General features: G+C 37.5%; 1 protein-coding gene across 9 annotated transcripts; it reads right to left on the bottom strand.

The window, feature by feature from the left end:
* Positions 1-129: 129 nt before the first annotated feature.
* LOC139771768 (uncharacterized) lies at positions 130-18,100 on the bottom strand. 9 transcript variants are annotated; one of them, XM_071704796.1, is made up of 9 exons: positions 17,960-18,100; positions 6,747-7,231; positions 6,052-6,661; positions 5,242-5,814; positions 4,083-4,208; positions 3,331-3,463; positions 1,693-1,858; positions 1,062-1,151; positions 130-458 (listed from the first exon to the last, which is right to left on the bottom strand). In XM_071704796.1, exons 2-9 carry the CDS (start codon positions 7,223-7,225, stop codon positions 407-409), a joined length of 2,229 nt encoding a protein of 742 aa, XP_071560897.1. In that variant the 5' UTR covers positions 7,226-7,231; positions 17,960-18,100; the 3' UTR covers positions 130-406. The 9 variants fall into 9 exon arrangements, 7 of the variants coding, with proteins under 7 accessions (XP_071560897.1, XP_071560895.1, XP_071560896.1 ...); XM_071704794.1 differs by lacking the exon at positions 17,960-18,100 and adding an exon at positions 9,032-10,628; XM_071704795.1 differs by lacking the exon at positions 17,960-18,100 and adding an exon at positions 9,032-10,628 and having other exon boundaries at positions 5,251-5,814.
* Positions 18,101-18,172: the final 72 nt, after the last annotated feature.

Raw genomic sequence — 18,172 nt, 5'->3', positions numbered from 1 at the left:
ATTTCTTTGGATCACGTGGCATAAATGCATATTTACAAAATTAGACACACAGACCAGAGAGTACATTAAGTACTGTCACACATTAAGTACAAGTTGCACGACAAATATAGATTAATTATTCAAAATACCTTGTATGTCGCATTGTCTAAAAATTTATATTTGAAATGCCTGGTACATCGCATTGCCTGATATCAACAATTATAATGGGAAAACGCATTTGTTAAAAAAGAAAAAGAAGGCAGTCTTTTGCAATATGTATCTAAAAATAGACAAGAATCAATTTAAAAGTGAATTTCAAACTAAAGTTAAAAAAAGCAGATTGTACAGTTTTTATTTCTTCTTAATGTAACACGCATAGCAGTCTTCTTTTCCTTTCTCTTGTCCGTTTTTCCTGGTAGGGAGCGTATCAGTTCAGACATTCTCTGCGACATAGTCTGCAATATCGGTAACGCAGGATCCTAAGGAGAAATTGTAGGAAAGTGTTACCGATATTGTATCGATCCTAAGAAACATTTGATTATTTTGCAAAAACGACGTGAATCACACGACAAAAAGCAAAGGGATAAAAGAATAGAATAAATGCATCGGTTACAATGTGCCACGTTACTGAATCCTCAAGAGCTGAAATAGAAGATTAGGTATGACAATTAATACCTAAGAATAAATATAAATAAGCGATAGGAACACAATTTCAAAAATTGTTTTCTAATTCCAAAAAATTAGATAATTAGATATTGAGGTGGAAGTGACTCCTTTGGTTCGTATTGATGCAGAACGTTTAGCACTAAACATCATCTTTCATATATCAGAGATGCTTTTTGTTCAGCGCTAAATATCCAAGTGAATACAAACATTTATAATGTACACGTTGTTTCTCTCTTTGTACAGGATAATTCTATCTATTTGCAATTAATACAATCACTTTTTTAATGATTAAGCAACGTATTTCGATGTTGAGAAACCAATAATAAAATCGATAATACGGTCGTATAGCGGTATTACAGCTACGGTCGGCAAGTACAGAGTTCCTACAGATTTCTACAGAACTGAATGATATTCACGATTTCTCAGCATGGGCAGCTGTAGTTGACGTTATAACCGAGGTGATGTCGCTGCTGGATTGACTAGTGATTGGTTCTAGTGGTGGCACACTAAAATAAAAGGAGAATGGAATTAATAAATAATTATCACGTTATGAGATTTTCCATTTTTCCAATTTAATATCTAATTTTTTTTATTTGAACATAAAGAAGAAAATTAAATTTTGATAGTAAAATATAATCTAGCAATAATATCTAAAACGTTAATTTTTTTCTTTCATTATGTTTGTTTCAATTTTGATAGAAATTCAATTGTTATGTATTCATTGTTATGTAAAAAGTGTCTCAGAACTATCGCTATTCTTTTCATTTATGAGTTTCTTTTCATTCTTCGTTGAATTTTGAATCAATTTTTTAATCAAAACTAACGCTATAAATGTATGATGTATCGAGACACCTCAAAAATAAATTAATTTTTCTTTATTGTTTGTGCAGTTATTTTGCAGTTTATTTGCTTTTTCCGTTCGAAGTTTCTTTGATTTAATTTTAATTTTTTTAATAGTCAGTTTATTAATGAAATTAACGATAGTCTGTCATAAAATGGAATATGCACAAATTTTCTGCGTTACAAATGAAGTGATTCGTGACTTACGTAAGAGTGGTTTGGCGATTCAACACGGCGGCGGTAGGTAATGCAAGAGGCGAGTGTGCATGCCCTAATTGTGTCCCAGTTGGTGTACCTACAGGAAGACAATGTTCTTCAACCCCTCCATTACCCCCACCCCCGGTTGCGTACATGTTCAACTGCAACGAGTCCACTGCAATGTCAACAAAAAGACAATATCGGTCATGATTACTTTACTCGACTACCACACTTGACGCGCTGATCATGCTCTTGCATTATTCATAACTTCTTTTGACAAGCAATATATGCATGGATATAAATTGTTTTTCAAGGTAACGCACTATTCGTGATGTTACTCTATGATATGTTTAAATTTGTTAATAATAGATTTCTTCCAATAATGAACTTGTTTATGTCTCTTCACTTATTTTTTTGTTAATTATGTATATTTGACACTTAAATCGGAAAGGTTTAGCTATCAGCTTCTTATCACGATGAATATTCGAGATGCCCATACAATCATTAATCGGTTTTAATCTTTATTTTGTCATTTACTTAGGAAGTGCCCCAAGGCCGCGTAGCGTGATTTTCGGGAAAGATAAGCGCATGTGTAACTCAAGTAAAATTTCGCGAATTATTATTCACCAGTTTTATATATCCGGCTTTGCAAATCTGAAGGACTTCGACTAACAATAAGCGATAATGCTCGATCACGTTAATTCGAAATAGCACATAACAGTTTAATTATTGTAAATAAAAAAGTATATCTCAATCGGGAGCGCAATTGCTAATATATTTTTTAATCGATCAGAAGTATAGCTTTCTAGAAGATTACATGCAACCTGGTGATGCCGATCACTCGCCGATCATCTTTTAATTTTATTATGATCTTACGTGTGAGGAAAACACCGACGAACCGAAGGTAACGTTCCACGCCCCCCTCCCGCATATCTCAACGCGTCGCGTGCGTGTACTTCGGGTTGATCCCCCATCGATGAAAGGTATGTGTTAGCCGCTATCAGAGTACATCCCGAGCTCTGACCAATCCGAGGCGCTATCGGTTCTTGTATGCTCTTGTCGGAGTTTCCCCGACCCTTCTTCATACTGTCACATGTACACGCGATCGTGTGTTTAGTCGGCCATCGCGATTGTCGATGGACGGGGACGGGAATTATTGGCTGACCGTTCCATGAAGAATGATATTTGTACGCGGAGAAATCGGTTAGTTATTATTTACACGTCGATGATAGCGACGGTTAAAAATAATTTTTAGCTTCAAACTGTACATTTTAAATAATATTTTTTTTAATAATGATCCTAATAATATAATGATTCATCAATGGTATATTCCTAGTGTTTATAACTGCTTAAGTAATAAGATATTACAGTAGTTTATCATATCATAATAATTTTGCATGCAAATATATATTCTTGAAAGTATTTTACTCGCTCCTACCTGTAGGTACACCTAATCTAATTAGCTGAATGCCCAACTAATGTTCGTGAAAATGAAACTATATAGGGTATTGTCGTCAATTGAAAAAATTTTTGGCGAACAATAATTCAAAGATGAAGATGTATATCACGTATAGTTGTTAAAATGTAAATTGATGGGAGGTGTTAGTAAAAATAAACTGTATAATGACTTGCTCACCGAAGACTCACCAAGTAGACTGGACTTGATATCGGTCTTGTGGATACCGCTAGGACCGGGTAGATTTGTGATGCTCGAATGATTCTTCGGTTTCCTCTTCCGCGTCTGTATTCCTTCCTTTTTCATACTTAAAGGCCTATTCACCTGTTCGTATAAATCTAATTATATTTCTGTATGAGAGATTTCGAAAAATTATTTTCTTTTAATAATCTCTGACTGGCTAAAGCATGAAATCGTTTGTATTTTGAACTTTTATGTTCTGACTAATAAAAGCGAGAGAGAGAGAGAGAGAGAGAGGGGGGGGGTAGACAGAACGAGCATCGTTTCGATCGAAAACCTCGGTACAGCCGCGCATCGATTTCTGTTTTAATTAAATTTGTTGTTACGATCGTTTGCACAGATTCGCGCGATAATCTGCGCTCCTCTTCAACGTCGAGACGGGGTCGTCTCACGTGCGTAAAAACAATCAAGTCGTCGTTATCGCGGTTAGCAATCGTAAAAAGACTGATAACAACGTGCTGACCAGTTCGCAGTAAGATTAATGTTAATTAAAAAAATTTCTCCGCTGTTTTCTTGGTGTTTTCATATCGCACGAGAATAGAAGGCATTATAGCAGTTCTTAGAACATCACTCGCAAACACCACCGATAGAAAAAGGGAATGCTACTTTTTGTCAAATATTTATTTTTTTAATTTCTGTTCAAATGAAATACGATTAATACGAATGAAAAAATGTAATATTATTATGTAATTTCGACACTTACGTTATGCAATTTGAAATAAAGGCCGCACGCATTGCAGACAGGCTCGCCATTATTGTTTCGTCTCCAAAGGGTTGTATTGGTTGTCCTACAATTTGCACATTGTACTCCTGTCCTTCGTACGTTAGCCTGCAATGCAAAAAGCATTTTCATATTATCACATAAACGCATATCAATTGCAAAGTAACGCAATTCACATAAATAAACTTATGTGTAACACGTTATTAAATTACAAAATTAAGTTACATATTTCACGAACGATGAACTCTTGCTTACATCGAATAATTTAAAATTACAATCGAAGATTGGGAACAATCGGGAGTAAAAATGTACACGTCGTAAGCGTAAAAAGATCTCACGAGAGAATCATCGCTTCGACGGTGACGACATAAAATGTTGCGTCGCCGTCGAGAGACGGGGAGTATTTGAAGAATCGAGACAACGAAATGGGAGTGCTCAGAGCAAGAAAAATAGAGCAAACAGCCGCCAGCGAGTCCCGTAGTGATTATTTGCTCGAGATAACGTTCCTCTTCCCTCTGTCTTTGGTAGCGGTAGAGGGAAACGAGGAGAAGAGGGAGAGAGAAGAGAGAGGCAGAGGGCGCGAGAATGTTACTTAATATTGAAGCCATGTACGTTTCATGGGTGAGAAATTTATCAGGGTAAATATCAGTGGCCTCATTTTAGCAATGGTCAAACGAATTTCGGACTCGACAATTAAACATTTGAACGTGAGAGCAGCAAACAGTATTTTAATCTTTCTTTCACCCCTTTTCAATATATACGCTATGTTCAATAAATTCAAGATTTTATGTGTTAAAAATTACTTAGAAAATAATAAAGAAGACTCATTGTCAGTTATGGATAACTCGAGAGTTCGGACAATCAAGCTAAATAAAGAGTGCAACTTAAATATTATATTATTTAAGGTACAATAATTGAAATACGTAATTTATTGTGTAATATACTATGAACTATTATAAACGATTATAAAAATATAAAGAAACTAATAACTATTTTTAAAAAAAATAGAAATGCGCGTAATTAGAATTGGGATTTGAATGTTATTTTCTATGAAAACGACTCTCAAATTACTTATACCGTTAATTAAAATTAACCCGAAAGATTATATCTAATTAGATTACAGTAATCACATGATTCGCACAATGTTTACCGGTGCAACCGACTGTTTCGGTTTGGGGCATCGCATGGGTGGCCTGTTGATGCCATTCGATTTATTGTAGAGCCCGCAAGCGTTGCAGAGGTAGTGACCGGTGCCATCCCGTCTCCATAACGGCGTTATACTGGCCCCGCAGTTAACACATTCTTTGGGTTCCGCCGCTAGGATGGCTCCTTCGAATGCCTCGTCCGTACCGGGAAGCGGAAGAGTGGCCCACCCAGGGGATGGCCCATTCCCGCTCGCGGAAACGCTGTATCCGCCACTGCAGTTGGAGTAGAGTTGCACATTGGTAGCGTCGCTGACGGAGATCGCGGTGATGCCCGGATAGCCCTGAACGTACTCCAAAGTCGGGGGTGAGGGAGTGCTGCCGCCTGGCCAGTAAGGATCACCTGAGGAAGGTTTCACGTATTGATACGACGTCGCTCCTGTGCTGTATAGAGTCACTTGGGAACTTGGTGAACCAGGTTGCTCGTAGTGTAATGGAACCGCTCGGGTGGCGGCCAAGGATGACGCTAACGTGGGATCACTCTTCATGTACGCGCTGCCGGATGATTCTACCTATTGAATGTGAAACGTAGATTTTCTCGGTTTATAAAAATGAAGAAAAAACTGGAAAATATAAATATTAATATTAATTATAAAATAAAAGAAAAAATAAAATTGCTGAATTACATAACGAAGTATATTTATGAATTATAAAATAAAGTGAAATATATAAATTTATGTGAATTATAAAATAAAAGAAAATTGAGACGATAAAATATATCATTCAAATAACTGGCTGTGTTTTCTCACCTCGGTAACTCTCGAGCCAAGTTGCGTCGCTGGTGGATACGCCAAGATCACGGGATCTCCCGGCTTGGCGTAACTATATGTCGGTGCCTGTTGAAAAGTCTCGCCACCCGATAAATACTGTGTGTATTGAACGGTTTGTGTGGGAGGAATAGCGACCGTTTCCAGCGTGGTGTACGTATTGGGACCCTTGATGGTTTCCGCGGCGGCCGTGGTCTCGGCATCGTATTTGACAACACTGCTGGCGTCAGCGTAACTCGTTGCTACGAGCTGTTGCTGCTGACCAGCACGTATACTATCGATTGGCGGTGAGTATGGCGGCGCGGGTGACCCGAGATGGACTGTAGATCCTGACTGGCTAACGATCGCCGAGGCGTTATAGGCGTCTTCCGTCGTGGTCATAACTGGTGACGTCTGATATCTGGTGCCAGCGTTCGTCCCGGACACCTGATGATTCTCGTGAGGACTAAATCTTTGGTGCGCGGTCTGCTGGGTTCGTCGATGATCGGATACCTGTACGGTGATCACATGGTTCTCTCTTCGGACTTCGTGACCATCGGAATAAGCGTATATCCGGTCTACTTCCATTCTGTCTGGAGCAGGTGTCTCGTACCTTCATGCGAAGAAGTCATGTTTGGATACAGGTGTTTTCTCAATCAATTTTTAACTCTAACTGTCAATCTTTTAACTATTCTTACCTGGGCGGTTCTTTAACCGTAAGTGTGATAGCCTCGGAGGACACTTCGGACACTTCGACTTGAACTTCTTGTCCGCTGGTGGCGTAAACGACGCGTTGCTGATCCGTCGATCGTTGCTGATCCTCATTGCTCGTATGGGAAATCTGCACGTAATGCTGCTGCGTTTGATGAGCTCGTTGCTGTTCCTCTTGGAAATTACGCTGTTGAGCTTGTTCGTGTTGCTCATTTCTCTGCTGAAGTCCCTGATGAAGACTCCCGGTAACCGTATTGGAATCTGGCGATTCCGGATCAACTTCGGCGATTCCCTCCGTTATATGACCAGCGGTCGTAATCGTTCTCACATGTCTTCTGGTCGTTATTACGCTTTGAGGACTCCCTGCTGTCTGATCTTCCGTTCCAGGAACTTGCGATGAATTATCATCCGCATGATGACCATCCCATTCCATCTTGATCTCCTGTTTTACCAGTGTCTCTTTCATCACCTCCTGAGTAAAGTGGAAGCTCTACTTTAGCAGCAATATAATTATCTAATCTCATGTATATATATCCAAGTGCATTGACTCTTTTCGATTTCATCGGTGTATCTCCGATGAAATGTCTTTTTACGCTCGTTTCATTAAATTTCTGTCCAAAAATAATTCTGTTCTTATCCTTCCGAGAATAATTAAAAAATACTTAATCTTTAATAGACATATTACGTTATTTATTACGGATAACTTATCGAAAAGATAAATGCGAGAGTCTCGTCAACTTTTGCAGTCTTCTAATTTTTCTGAGCAACGTATAAGTGTAAATGTTAATGACAGACAACAACGCGGCCACGTGCGAAAACTCGCGCGCAAAGACACTAGAATAACGTTATCGTCGCGATAACGGAACGGTACAAGTAAAGTCATATGTCGGATTTTCAACCGGATAACTGATGAGATTGGTGTCTAGGTCGGCGATTGCGCGGAAACTTTTGCTCTGACCGATAACTTTCGTTCTAGAAAAGCAATACTATTGCACATGATTCGCCGTTATAATTAAGGGAATCACATTAACATTTAATATGCTCCATATCTTTTGATCTTGCAGAAATAAGTTTATTATTATTATTTTTTTTGAAGAAAGGAGAATTTCAGATACAGTGGCTGTATATGATAATTACATAGCAAGCAAGTTTGATATTCTCTTGTATATCACGTTGATCTATCTCGATATTTAATAAAGACTTTGCAACAGTATAAAGTCAGTTTAAAAATCTCTATAAGAATTAACGTCAATAATTAAAAATTAATCATATCTCTAAAATAAATTTCAAGTAAATCAAATCATAATCTTTTCGTTAAAAGTTTGTCAATCAACAGGATGAAGACTAACGGTCCTGCGGACTCGATTAGTCATTCTTTCAGGGGAATCCTCGAGGCACGCGACACGGGATTGTTTCGGCTCGCGGGCGAGAACATACACGGTGGGTTTAGTGAAGAGGGTGGAGGAGAGGGAAAGGACCGGGGACACACCTCGTCCGTCTCGGGAAAAAATGCGAGAGGTACTGTTTGTCCTGCGTCACACTTCCGTTCGGCAATGTCAAGTTTCGACTTCCGGCGCGAGAGCACGCGACGGCTCTCTTTCTTTGGCAAAGACCTCGCGCGACTTCCGCTATATCTCGTCAGCGATGATCTCTCGCAATCTGTACTTTAGTGTCGCGAGTGTCAAATCGAATCGTAATGTGACGGTGATGATGAGATATAAATGTGATGGTGGTGAAGTAAATAAAAAAAAATTGGTTATTGTAAATTTAAATAAAATAATCGGAGAAATCTATTTATCGCGCAATAACGATTTCATGTGAATCATAACTGAAATTAATAAGTGTCTTTCTTAAACTTTCAATAAATCGTTGAATATTGAAGAGAACAATAGCATGAACTGTATTATCATTATTTTAAAGAATTAAAGACGCCGTAAAAATATACAAAGCTCAAGATCCCGTTTCGTAATTAATCGACAAAAGATTATTTTAGACTTTGATCTCATTAAACGAAGTTGCCCGCAAATTTATTAATGACATTTTATAGCAGAAAAACTTATAAAAATATAATCGGTCTGTGTAACTGACTGTGTAACCCGATATATCATTAATATACTTGTTAACAAAATCAATCTAATTTAATAATTCAAATATCATAGTTTTATTAAATAAATCTCTAAAATCTTCAATTATGACACGAATCATTCAGTATACTCTACACTTTTCTACGTTTCTCGTATTTTATTGGAGCAAAGTGATCACTCATTGATACCTCATTCGCTGCGTGTCGCATTTGAGCCTCGCGCCGGGTTTTTTCTGTTCTCGCAGCCTGCAACCTTGACGCACTGAATACACTCGGTCCCAAAGACCGATACACTTAAACTGATAGCGTGTACCAAATATACGGTATGTACACTTTGAAGTATCCGCGGGATCAGTGACGAAAATGTTGGGAAGAACGTTCGGAAAGAAGACGCTTCACCGGCGGGAAACGCTTTGCAACTGAGGATGGCAAGAGAAATGACTTGCCGTGATGTCCCACAAAGAGACGGAAGGTGGAAGGAAAGAGGTGGAATCGTAGCGAAGCTATGTCGGTGAGTCTCTCTCTACTGCTTGGTCCCAAACGAGGCGATGCCGTTCTTCTTGACGTTGCGTTCGTCATCACCGAGCAGTGAAGAGAACGGAGAGTGACAAAGTATGTGTATATGTGTGTGTGTGTGTGTGTTTGTGTGTGTGTATGAGCGTGTGGGAGAGAAAGAGAGAGAGGGGATGTGAAAAAGAGAGAGAAAAGCTGTATGGAGAACATGCAGCAGACAATTTAGATGGACACCAACAGCAGCGGGAGCGACCGATTGGGCGGACCCTCGCGTCTCATTGGTCAGCCGATTGCGAGATTCTTCGTGGCTATTCTCGCATGTTGCTATTGCCGCAAGAATCGATCGTGCTTCTCGTCTTTCGCCAGCTTGATGCTTCGATATATAGCTTGATGCAAAAATCTAATTTTTGTACGTTTTATCTGCAATTTTGTTTCTTCTTTTCTTTTCTGCCATCACTAGACTTATCTCTCTTTAAATGCGGAAAAGATGTATCTAAAACGAACGAGTTTATCCTTTCAATAGAGATTCAATAACGAGTCTTTCCATTAGTAACAGTTGTATCAAGAACTTGATAACATTTCCTGCTAGAATGATATTTTTGATGGTATTTCATGATACTTTATACAAAAATTTTTTACGCAATCGTCCGTTAGCTTATATAGATACTGTTTGTATTACACCGTCAGATATGATGGTAAAGTCCAACGAGACCGTGCGTTCGTAATTCTGTCCAGCCGGATTGGACGAATTACACATAGTACGTTCCGGGGGGGGGGGGGGAAAGGTCGCAGAGGGAATCCGTTTGTTTGCTCACTGATAAGCACGATGAAGCGACGACGAGAGATAACCAGGGACGGCGAGGGAACGAAACATGTCCACGAGATCTTGTCGTCATCGTCGGCCATCGTTGCTAATGCCTTGCATCGCCATTTTGTAGCGGCAACAGCTTAACCGTAGGGGGATGATGATTCATCCGTGTATATACTGACCAGTTAGAAAAAGGGATCGTTACGGCGCGCGACGGGTTCGTAATATTACCTCGTTTTAATAGAGAAGAAAGTAGGAACGGAAGATATTATTCATTCCAGTGTCAGAATTAAAATTGAACGTTTAATTCTGACACTGTATTTGGGACGCTCATAATGGTTATGTCTCTATATTTTTATGTATTCCAGCGATATGCATACGTCAATTATGTACAAATTGGCCGAAACCTAATAAACTCTTCGTCTATAGACTTTTATTTTTAAAGCAATTTTTGAAATTGAGCCACAAAAGTGTGAAACTTATCATTTATCACAAGTTTTCAATACTGGACATTAAATATCTTCGTAATTAATTATAAAATTAGAATTGTTAAATATATAACAAGACATGTAGACATAAAAAAAATATGTCAAATTTTAGGTCATTTTTTTATAATCCTGTACAAAGAATTAATAGACCGAAATTACATTTATTGTTCACGGTATAAAATTGTACTATACAGCCATTATACCAATAATGATAATATAATAATGAAATAATTCTCACGATAAACGTGCGAATATCTTAAAGCGAGCTGGATAACGATTAAATCATAGATAATTTTTGACATTGTGTTATGCCGCGCGACTAATTATCATCCAATCTCGAAATAGGACAGGAAAGAAGAAAAATAGTAACTTTAATTTATATCGTTCGAACACCGTACATACGGAAGAGTCATCTTAAGATAATGATTATTGCTTGCGTCATCGTGCACCTGATTCATTTCAGCAAACGAAACGTCATTGGTAACGAAACCGTCACAATTTTTGATAATTGAGGAAAGGTATATGACACGAAACCGATATACTTAACTTCTTGCAGCTAAACTAATCTATTCCGCTTACGTCTAGACCTAAATTAAAGTTTAAGATAAAAAAAGAAAGTTCTACTATCGGAATAGAGAATAGGATAAAGTGTCTCAAATTGATTTCGTAAACACGCGACACTTAATTTTCTCGAGCAATTTCTGATTTCCGCTATTAATTGCCAAAGTTAAGCGATAGAATCAAGTAAATTAATAATTCGCGATCTCAATGAGAGGCAATTAAGATAAAAGGACGCGTTTGCCGCCATAAATTTATCAATCTGCACGATCGATACGAGCTACGGGAGGATTTCTCGAAATCGCGACTCAAGAGGGAAACAAATATACTTTCAAGCCGAACCTTTGAACGCATGGAATTGTCCGGAATGGCGTACGTGACGCTGTTGGATATTTCTACCTGCGATCGCAACGATACCGGTAAGCGTGCCCGCTCGATAGAAATCAAGAGCACATTCACACGCACATATACATCGCAGGTTTCCTCTTGAAACAATATTCTGCTGATAAGAGCGCGCTATTACGAGCTACGACAAAAGAAAAAGAGGAGATTATACGCAATTGCAACACACCGAAACTTTGATGGGACGAATCATAGCTTTGTTGACTTTAAAATAATTTTTTCGTTAAATTGTTTGACACTGATTAGATCACGAGATATTTCATATAGAATAAGAAAATTAATGACACAGAATCAGGAAAAAGATTTTGAAACTTATGCTATTCATCGTGTGATGATTATATAACGCGAAAATATATATTAATAAATAAATCTACAGTCAAGGAATTTCATATTAATGCCACGAATGTGTTTATCTACATTTATAATTATCATTTGAATATAAACTTAAATTAAAAGTAAAAAATGATTTTATATTATATAACTTTATTTAAAATTATTCGATAAATAAAATAACAGCGCTAAAAATCAGAGACTAATAGGAATCTTGTAATAAGGTTCTAATAAATGAATGGTGAATAGGTATATAAATCTGTGCATTTTTTATTTTCTATAATATTAAAAAAAATTAATAATGTTTTCTTGATAATGTTCCTTTTTTTTCTCGTATGTTCGTATTCTTATACAATCTCTTCTCTATTTGCGTGACAAATTTGTTAATTCGCAAAGTTATCACCAGCAAAAGTTATCGTCTACCATAAAGCATTAATTGCAAAAATGAATATAATGCGTTTTCGATGGAATCATAAAAACCGATCCCTCTTTTTCCTAAGACTTAAAGCTTCGCGATAAAGAAACAATTCGATATGAACTCGGAAACGCATCGATGCGGATTAGCTTCGCAGTGCAGTCACGTTAAACCACCTGCATACAGAGTTTTAATGGGGAAGTTTGGCGATCGTTCAATTTTACAATCGTGTTATGTCGCGGAGTAAGCAAACAGTACTCGGCAAACAAGAGGTAACTGCGACGTGTGATGTATAATTGCACGAAAGATTTCTCAGCGATGCAATGACGCACGATCAAATTCTGACAAATGTTCATGCTAAGTGAACCTGTTTCTCTAACAAAAACATAACAGTTATATTACGAAACTTAAGTCATATTGTGTGTAATCGTTGAGTTCAAATAACCAAGAACTCCGACATTCCTCAAGTATATAAGATAACGATTCATAAAAACCATTATTTTTGTACATATAATTTCCAATATTCTATGGATTCTTGTATTTTATACAAGTTTCATATAACGTTTAATTTTATACATCTTACTATATATCTCAAATTAATTCTTAATAAGTTAAAGTTTTCAATTAATCAATAATATTAATTGAATAAAAATTAAATAATTAACTTAATAATATTTAGCAGCGTTAAATGAACATAGATTTAAAATGATCAGAATATGGATGAAAAGATTTCTAATATGCAAAATTTGTTTCGCTTTTTACGCGTTTCGCGCATTCGTCTGTATTTGATTTTTGTTGCACGCAACCTTACTGTCTTGCATAAAAAAAAATATATATATATATATATACTATATAGTTATGTGATAAATGGACCAGGAACAAGATAGACAAGGGAAAGAGAAGTTGAGTGGTCGAAGCCAAGATCACCTAAATCACCTGAACGAAAATATCCGGACCGATACACAAAGCGTGGCGTCATGCTGTACATCGTCGATGGGGAGGCGCGCGTGGTGCCGCCACGCTGTCAAAATAAACGGTACTATCGCGATTTATCTCGTTTCCCATGATAATAAGAGATAAAACTGCATCCTTACATTAGCTAGTATATCAGCTAAAATGATAATTTCAGTCGTCGGATTCGCCAGGAGCGCGTAGGGCCGCTCCTACTCTCCTCCGCTACGTCGGTCTATGGATTTCCCCAGGTGAATCCATCGTGAATCCCTCGGGGATTCACGAGAACGGGCCAGTAAATATACTTTAACTCAAGGTGCATTGCGAGATCGGTTACCGCTGATAATAAGTGTAACTCGAAAAAAAATGTAGCGGAAAAGGTCGGTCTGATTTCGCGCTTATCTTATGGCTACCTAAAGGAAATTTCTCAAGTGTTATCTAACGCCACAGTGTGAGTAATTCCCAGACTAAATTTTCCACGGATTTTCATCTATGCCTATGTAAGAAATCTGCTTCATATATGAGAGTAAAGTTTACAGATTTACGATCAAAGTGAGCAATTCATGAAGCATACAAACATGAATGGGTGTTGATTCTCATAAAAAGGTGTGGAAAGTTGTAACTGTTGTAAGCCTTGCAAGTTGTGACATAAATGAAATGTGTGCGCGTTGAAAATTAATACGTGGCGAATTTTCGTATTTTTCTGAGGCAAACACGACGAAAATAAAAATCGAGCGAGCAAAGAGGATTTACGTCATTAAACGGGGCGCGAACACGTCGAGGCCATTTTCTTTATCAGCCACGTAGAAATCCCTTATCGTCGTACATGAAAAAAATACAGGTGTGTGTAGATGCGTGATTGGCGTACGCGTGTGTACGTGAAAATCCATATCGCTGAGAATCTACGCGAAAATGATGTCTTATTTTCGCCCGTTGACATCATGCAATTCAAAGTACATATACTGATATACGCAGTGTCCTAAAATTATCGAATGTTCTTTTCGAACTATAGCTTTCCTGATCGATATAAAGATGATTTTGTATTAATAAAAATATTGAAATTTTTACTTTTATTACTTTCAAACTTTAATTGTTGCGTATCTCTGTAATTAAATATAAATTAAAATTTCAAAAAATAGATTCCTTTCGATTAAATATTTGAAGAATTGCACGACATTAGATTAGACTTGAAATTACGATTCAGTATTGCAGTTTGACGATAACAGATTAAGAAGATTTCTCAAGACGCAACACAACAGAAAACGATAGCGCTAAGTTCTCTGATCTTATTTAATACTAAGAAATCAATAAAACTTTATTGCAATTTGTCATCATTTTGTAATCGAGTATAGTGCATGTTTGTGCTTGTGCATTAAAATGGCGAACGTACAAGTCCTTTATGGCTTGTGTTTAAATGACTCGATGGCGATGCTTCACGTCCGCAACGCGTGCAAAGATGAAGAAGGTTTTACAGCGCAATTACTGAAATTTACAACGAGACAGAACTGTCTCGATTTTAACGTCGACGGGATTAACATCGCGCTACGACCGCGATGTGCAAACACAAGTTTCGTGCTCATTGTTTTCGTCGCAAATATACGCCCGTTCGTCGTAAAATATCCGAAAAATAGACTCGAAGCTAAAGGACAATGACGAAGATACTTATAGACTCAGACTTTTCAATCAAAAATGTTTTCAAAATGTTTTAAAACCAATGGAATTTTAAGAATCGTCTAGTTTTTCGAAGAGAAAAGACGAGACACGCATATGGTACGGTTATGGTGATGTTTACATTTCTGCAGTGTAACGACGGGATCGAAACTTTTTATTCCAATATTTACATTATGGCCGTTCGGCCATGAATGGAACGTTACGAGACCTTGAAAAAAATGATTTATATTGGGATGGCATTCGGAACTAAAACCCGTGCTGCTCTTTTCACCCGAATAAGACCATCTTTGACGGTGAGATTTTTACAAGAGTTCTCATCTAATAAAATCCTATTGACATATGATACACGCTTTATATGTATATTGTGTATTCATTCTTCATTCTTATTGTAAGTAATTCAAATTTACAAGATTTCGGCATATTAAATTCATAGATGAAAATATGTGCGATATTTCTTAAATTAATCTCATGTGAATTTTTTGATAGAGTTTTAATTTCGTACTTACTGATTCCTTATTTGGATCAAATTAGGAAAATGTTAAAAAAAATCATGCAATTACAGGGGGAATTCTATCAAATGTATATTCTACGCATAAATACTCCACATTTATCAAAGAATTACAAGAGATTACTTTCAAAATTTCCCTTTTCATCAGTTGCCACATTATTTGTGACTCATCAATCAAAGATTTTCAAACTGTTTGAACGAACAAAGAAGAATTCCGATCGCCGTTATTCCCTTATTTCTGTGATACATTGATTTAATATTTTTGAAAAATAAGCTTTGTTACTTCCGAATAGATCGACGCGATAATCGAGGGGTGATGTCGCCGCCGCCGACGCGCGACGGCGCAGCGCGAAAGTCAGTCGCGATGCGAGGACCAATAATTAACGTACACGACAAACAGTATTATCGTCATTGCCTGATATTATTCCCATTATCTTATATGTACGGCGGCTATGTGCTTAATGATTAATAAAATATTATCTGCGCTCAGGGGATATCTTTCTTCCTGGCGGCAAATAGTTTCGTGCCAGACGCCGCCGCCGCGAGAAGCACCGATGCCGATGTTGCGCGGTCTGTGATCTATCAGGTGAAAATAAGATCGAAGTCAGACTGATGAATCGTATTCGAAAATAGAGCGCGTCGTGAACGTGATCGAGAAAAAAAGACATGTTCAAAATAAAAAGTCATTTCATTTCTATGGGAGATGTGTCAAGACAGTTTTTAGTGACCGTGGCTTTCGAGACATGATGGATATGTGTCATGATCGATATAAAACTGAAATGAAATTGTCGTAAGTATTCGCAATCCAAAACTTAACGGAAATAGAATGGATGCACCGATAAATATATTCGGAGCATAAGATAATTGCGAATGGTTATAAAAATCGGGATTGGAAAAAATTTGTACGATACTTGAAGCAGTATAGGTGCGTCAGAAATAAAATATGCGATAGGTGCATAAGTGAAAAATAGAAATATGATATTGATTAAATGTGAATGATATGTGGAATTTTATGAAATTTATAAAGAAAGTGTGCTATTATAAAGAAAGAAAATCACATGAACCTGGGCATCCTTATCTAGAAAGAAAGTCCGTTCACAGAGCGTAATCTTTCGTCGCATGTTCCGTCGCATACCGTCGGAATAACTTGAATTATCGATTTAATATTTACATTATCGACAACGATCTTACAATCGAGCAATCTAGTCACTGTTTGGAATATGTGTCTCGCTCTTAAGCCAGACACGGGTAAATTAATTAAATATTAAAATAATTAATATGCCATTAAGTGAGAGTGCTCAAAGGTCTGCTCAAATATTTTTGATTGCGTATGTTGGATATATTACGTATAATTTAATGAATTCATATGATTTCAACGATTCGTGACGGTAATACTGTTCGCACAAGTTTTGGGAGGGGAGAATGCACGTGCGACATGTCTTTGAACAGTATTATTCCCATAACGATGAACCAAGATCTTGAAAAAGAGAAATAAAGAGAAAAAGAAGAGGAAAAATCTGTAAAAGAAAGAGAGAGAGAGAGAGAGAGAGAGAGAGAGAGAGAGAGAGAGAGAGAGAAGGAAAAGATGGATTAATTGAATCGGCGAGACCTGTGTCTAGATTTTGACGTCGAGATCGCATCGACGAGGAGGAGGAAGCGGATCGCGTACAAAACACAAGTGTCGGAGCGGGCCGAACATAAAACACAAGTGTTCCTTTCGTATATAGCGTTGCTCGCATTACCACGGATGTTCGCTTTCGTTCGGCTCCTTCTCGCATGCGGTTCTTTCTCTCTCTTTCAACAGCGATCAGGTAAAATCGCGCTAGACGGCCCGCTGCTTATGAATCCCATAAGTGTGTGTGTGTATGTGTGTGTTTCTGTAGATATTTCGCTTATATCTGTTAAAAATAGAATTATAAAATATAGCCTTTGGACTTTATTATACTTTAATGTCCTTTTTATATTTTAATGATGTCTGTTGCAGTGAAATGTTATTTGGAATGTTAAATTATGCTATGTATACAACACTCCATAGTATTAAGTTTATATTAACATTAATATTAATTAGAAATTGTCTCATATTAATATCATAAAGTTAATAACCGCTTAAAGTACTAATCGATGCGCGATCCATTTCATCTATTATAGAAATACGTGAGAGAAGACTATTATTCAAAATGTTAGCAATTTCATTGATCTAATGATCAATTTTAATTATTAATTTCTGCCCCGTATCTTGACTTAGTCTTAAAACATTTATTTAGCTATGCTAATACAAACAGAAACAAATTTATTTAACTATTTGCGCTCGCTAATGTCGTTGAAATTCCCGATTTGTTCATCGATTCACTATATGACCAAGCCGCGGCGCAGCGCGGCGCGGCGCCGCGGCGTCGCGATGCCGGTTTCTGACAACGCGTAAAATTGTACGACCGAAAAGTCGCGAAAAGAACAATAAAGGATTTCAACTTACAAATCAATGAAGGAGAAAGATGAGGAGGAAACGTTGAAAAAAACGGCTATGTGGTGTACACCACTTGGAACTTGTTGCAACTCTACACGCGACGCTCCACGATGTGCTCCAACGTTCTTGGAGCTCGCTCCTCGTCGTTACTGCGTCTACCAGTGAGTTTGTGAGCGAGACACACACGCGGCGCGCGCTTGACACAGGTGCGCTTCCACGAGG

The sequence above is a fragment of the Temnothorax nylanderi genome, unplaced genomic scaffold (genome assembly GCF_030848795.1).
Source record: "Temnothorax nylanderi isolate EJ_2023f unplaced genomic scaffold, tnyl_v1.0 TNYL_tig0044_pilon, whole genome shotgun sequence".
Classification (NCBI taxonomy): Eukaryota; Metazoa; Arthropoda; class Insecta; order Hymenoptera; family Formicidae; genus Temnothorax; species Temnothorax nylanderi.
This window is presented reverse-complemented; position numbering and strand designations above follow the sequence as displayed.